Raw genomic sequence first — 4,695 nt, forward strand, 5'->3', positions numbered from 1 at the left:
AATTGGGTTGAGATCAGGTGACTGACTTGGCCATTCAAGAATATTCCACTTCTTTGCTTTAATAGACTCCTGGGTTGCTTTGGCTTCATGTTTTGGGTCATTGTCCATCTGTAGTATGAAACGACGACCAATCAGTTTTGCTGCATTTGGCTGGATCTGAGCACACAGAATGGCTCTGAATACCTCAGAATTCATTTGGCTGCTTCTGTCCTGTGTCACATCATCAATAAACACTAGTGACCCAGTGTCACTGGCAGCCATGCATGCCCAAGCCATCACACTGCCTCCGCCGTGTTTTACAGATGATGTGGTATGCTTTGGATCATGAGCTGTACCAAGCCTTCGCCATACTTTACTCTTTCCATCATTCTGGTAGAGGTTGATCTTGGTTTCATCTGTCCAAAGAATGTTCTTCCTGAACTGTGCTGGCTTTTTTAGATGTTTTTTAGCAAAGTCCAGTCTAGCCTTTTTATTCTTGACACTTATGAGTGGCTTGCACCGTGCATTGAACCCTCTGTATTTACTTTCATGCAGTCTTCTCTTTATGATAGATTTGAATATTGATACGCCGACCTCCGGGAGAGTGTTGGTCACTTGGTTGGCTGTTGTGAAGGGGTTTCTCTTCACCATGGAGATTATTCTGCGATCACCCACCACTGTTGTCTTCCGTGGGCGCCCAGGTCTTTTTGCATTGATGAGATCACCAGTGCTTTCTTTCCTTCTCAGGATGTACCAAACTGTACATTTTGCCACTCCTAATATTGTAGCAATTTCTCGGATGGGTTTTTTCTCTGTTTTCACAGCTTAAGAATGGCTTGTTTCACCTTCATGGAGAGCACTTTTGACCGCATGTTTACTTCATAGGAAAACCTTCCAAATGCAAGCACCACACCTCAAATCAACTCCAGGCCTTTTATCTGCTTAGTTGAGAATGACATAATGAAGGGATTGCCCACACCTGTCCATGAAATAGCCTTGGAGTCAATTGTCCAATTACTTTTGGTCCCTTTAAAAAACAGGGTGGCACAGGTTAAGGAGCTGAAACTCCTAAACTCTTCATCCAATTTTAATATGGATACCCTCAAATGAAAGCTAAGTCTGAACTTCAACTGCATCTGAATTGTTTTGTTTAAAATTAAATTGTGGTAATGTCTATAACCAAAATGAGAAAAATGTTGTCTCTGTCCAAATATATATGGACCTAACTGTATATGGATACACCTAAATAAAATGGAATGGTTGGTGATATCAACTTCCTGTTTGTGGCACATTAGCATATGGGAGGAGGAAAACTTTTCAAGATGGGTGGTGACCATGGTGGCCATTTTGAAGCCAGCCATTTTGGATCCAACTTTATTTTTCCAATGGGAAGAGGGTCATGTGACACATCAAACGTATTGAGAATTTCACAAGAAAAACAATGGTGTGCTTGATTTTAACGTAACTTTATTCTTTCATGAGTTATTTACAAGTTTATGACCACTTATAAAATGTGCTCAAAGTGCTGCCCGTTGTGTTGGATTGTCAATCCAACCCTCTTCTCCCACTCTTGACACACTGATAGCAACACTGCAGAAGAAATGCTAGCACAGGCTTCCAGTATCCGTTGTTTCAGATACTGCACATCTCGTATCTTCACAGCATAGACAATTGCCTTCAGATGACCCCAAAGATAAAAGTCTAAGGGGGTCAGATCGGGAGACCTTGGTGGCCATTGAACTGGCCCACAACGACCAATACACTTTCCAGGAAATTGTTCATGTAGAAATGCTCGAACCTGACACCCATAATATGGTGCACCTAAGGAGACTATTGAAGCAACTAAAAAGTAGAAAAAAAATGTTTTAAAAAATATAAAAGTTCAAATCATCCTCCTTTTGCCCCATTCAAAATAAAACTAAAAAAAAGAAAAATACACATATTTGGTATGGTACTTTCAAAAACGCTCGATTTACCAAAATATAGAAAAAACCTAATCCGATCAGTAAACAGAGTAACGAGAAAAAAAAATCAAAACTCCAGAATTACATTTTTTTGTCCTCCGCAACATTGCAATAAAATGCAATAAAAGTGAAGATGGTAAAACAAATAAAAATTGCGCAATTGCACTTTTTTTTGCAATTGCACTACAGTTTGAATTTTTTTCTGTTTTCCAGTACAAGATATGGTAAAACCGAAAAAAGGAAACTCCCAAGGTCGTGAAGGGGTAAAATAATGCTGATACTGAGCTAGTCTACAGACAGTATAAAGTCTATTAGGTATTTGAAAGCTTTAAAGTGACTCTCAACTAAGTGGATTTTTTGGATTTTGTCCAAAGGGTCACGTACTTGTCTGCTGACAAAAAGCAATTATCAAAAAATCTAAGCAAAGTAAAGACATTATCATTGATTATTGCTGGCTTTATAGGACACTTATTAAGGCTTGATAGGACATTTTTTGGTTGATCTACAGAAATCACTTCCTTACTCTTGCTATATTTTATTTTTCTTACTAGGTGATTAAGAAGATATTTGGAAGACAATTGAGGACCACAACTAATACCGAAAAAATAGACATGTCTCTTAACATCACAGCAACATATGACCCTAATCCTGAAGATAATGGTGGTTACTCCAAATTGGCCTATATACATTTTACAATTGCAGCTGTCGTTGCTTTAGTTCTCTGCCTTATTGGCTTGGTGGGAAATATCATCGTACTATGTTACTTGTGTTTCAAGATCCAGAAGAACAAATTTACTATATACAGTATCAACTTGGCGGTGGCTTACTTTATCTTCTTGCTCTTCAGTGTGTGTATACTGGTTCTTAATATCAATACATTGAATAACACTTCTCCAAATTTTCAAGGGAAGGATTCTTTGTACTTATTTCTAGAAATATTTTATGATGGCACTCTCTACTCAGGAATGTTCATCCTTACGGTGATCAGCTTGGAATTATGTCTGTCTGTTAAATTGCCGGCGTGGCACAGGTGTCATCATCCTAAGGCTTTATCCACAGTCATATGTGTGATTCTCTGGTCAATTGGCTTCATGGAAAGTCTTCTGGAAAATTTGTTGTGTACAGCGGATTCTTTCATGACTCAGACTTCAGGATGCACAGCAATTCAGCTGATAACATTTGCTTCGGCTGTCCTAGTCTGCTTACCGATCATGATCATTTCTTGCCTAATTCTGCTCTTCCATATAAAAAGAAGATTCGACCAACAGGCCTCTGCCGAACTCTATGCTTTCATAATCTCAGCTGTTACCGTGTTTATCATTTCCGTCGTCCCGTTCCACTTTTTATGGTTTCTAATGTACTTTCATTTAATACCAACAGATGTTCAAAAAGTTGCTTTATACTTTGCCAGTATCTACGGCACAGTGCTTAACTGCACAATTATACCATACTTTTATATCATGGCTGAAATAAAAAGAAAAGCAAAATCATACAGACCTGAAAAAGAGAGCAACATGGATATAAACACGTGTAAAACAGTATATGAAGTAACTGAAGAGGCTTAAAGGGGGACTCTGTAAGCCTTGGTTTTAGAAGTCATTTTAAAAAATTGAACATGGGTAAAGATATTGTTGTTACATATTTCTTATGGTATTATATCCCTTTTGTTCTTTCTCTGAGTGTCTGATCATTTATTTTACTACACAATAAATTGATATCCAGAATTTTTTTTGCACATAGAATGATAACTGACTAGAATTATTCATGATGTCAAGAAATGGTGAGGTTCCAAGTTGCTTGCAGTGTAGAAATGTTACAGATATTGTATATCCTCACAATGCGCAGTGCGAACCCTCTGAGGATTCACAAGTCTGCAGTCACATAGAGTGACTACAGACTTGTATTTCAAGACAGGACAATCCCTTTAAGAGGATCCTGTCACCTGGAAAAATGCCCCCGGCCCTGACTGACACTGGCTCTACAATGGTGCCGGATGTAAGCCATTGCAAGGGGTGCGGCTACAGCTGATCATAGTGGTGACTGAACCATTGCCCCTGTGACCTGGGGGGAAAAATGTTTATTTTTTCCCCGCAGTGTTCGGCTCAGTGTGGGCTCTGGGCAGGTTAGTAACAATATTAACCTGCAGATTAACCCCATATATGTAGGTTAATGAAAAAAAAATTTGGCAACAGGTTCCCTTTAATGTCAAGCTACAGGGTCACATTTCAGACAAACCATGTTCTGTTTAATATGAATAATGTAAACCATATCGCAAAGAACTAAATGAGATGAGAAGAAGCAGGTGTTCTTTAATAAGTTTGCATGGCGTATTTATGTTTTTAAGCTTTTGGATATTTATTTTATATGCTTCCTGTCTTTATTAAAATTGTTATTAACTAGAACAATGTAAATCATCAAATCTAACGAGACAAAAGATTTTATACAATATAAAATTATATAAAGGGCAGCACTGTGGCGCAGTGGTTAGCACAGCAGCCTTGCAGCGCAGGAGTCCTGGGTTCAAATCCCACCAAGGACAACATCTACAATGAGTTTGTATCTTCTCCCCGTGTTTGCGTGGGTTTCCTCCAGGTACTCCAGTTTCCTCCCACATTCCAAAGGCATACTGATAGGGAATTTAGATTGTGAGCCCCATCAGGGACAGTGATGATGATGTGTGCAAACTGTAAAGAGCTGCGGAATATGTTAGAGCTATATAAAAATAAAGATTATTTATTTATTAAATCATGAT

The 4,695-nt window shown here is 38.5% G+C and overlaps 1 protein-coding gene across 1 annotated transcript; it reads left to right on the forward strand.

The window, feature by feature from the left end:
- The first annotated feature begins 2,554 nt into the window (after positions 1-2,554).
- On the forward strand, positions 2,555-3,659 carry LOC143781149 (mas-related G-protein coupled receptor member A6-like). Its single transcript, XM_077267649.1, has one exon. It carries the CDS (start codon positions 2,555-2,557, stop codon positions 3,506-3,508), a length of 954 nt encoding a protein of 317 aa, XP_077123764.1. The 3' UTR covers positions 3,509-3,659.
- Positions 3,660-4,695: the final 1,036 nt, after the last annotated feature.

The sequence above is a fragment of the Ranitomeya variabilis genome, chromosome 6 (assembly GCF_051348905.1).
Source record: "Ranitomeya variabilis isolate aRanVar5 chromosome 6, aRanVar5.hap1, whole genome shotgun sequence".
In the NCBI taxonomy this organism is placed as follows: Eukaryota; Metazoa; Chordata; class Amphibia; order Anura; family Dendrobatidae; genus Ranitomeya; species Ranitomeya variabilis.

Coding starts and splice junctions, on each gene's coding strand:
- LOC143781149 (XM_077267649.1), top strand. CDS start 2,555: ATGTCTCTTAACATCACAGCAACATATGACCCTAATCCTGAAGATAAT.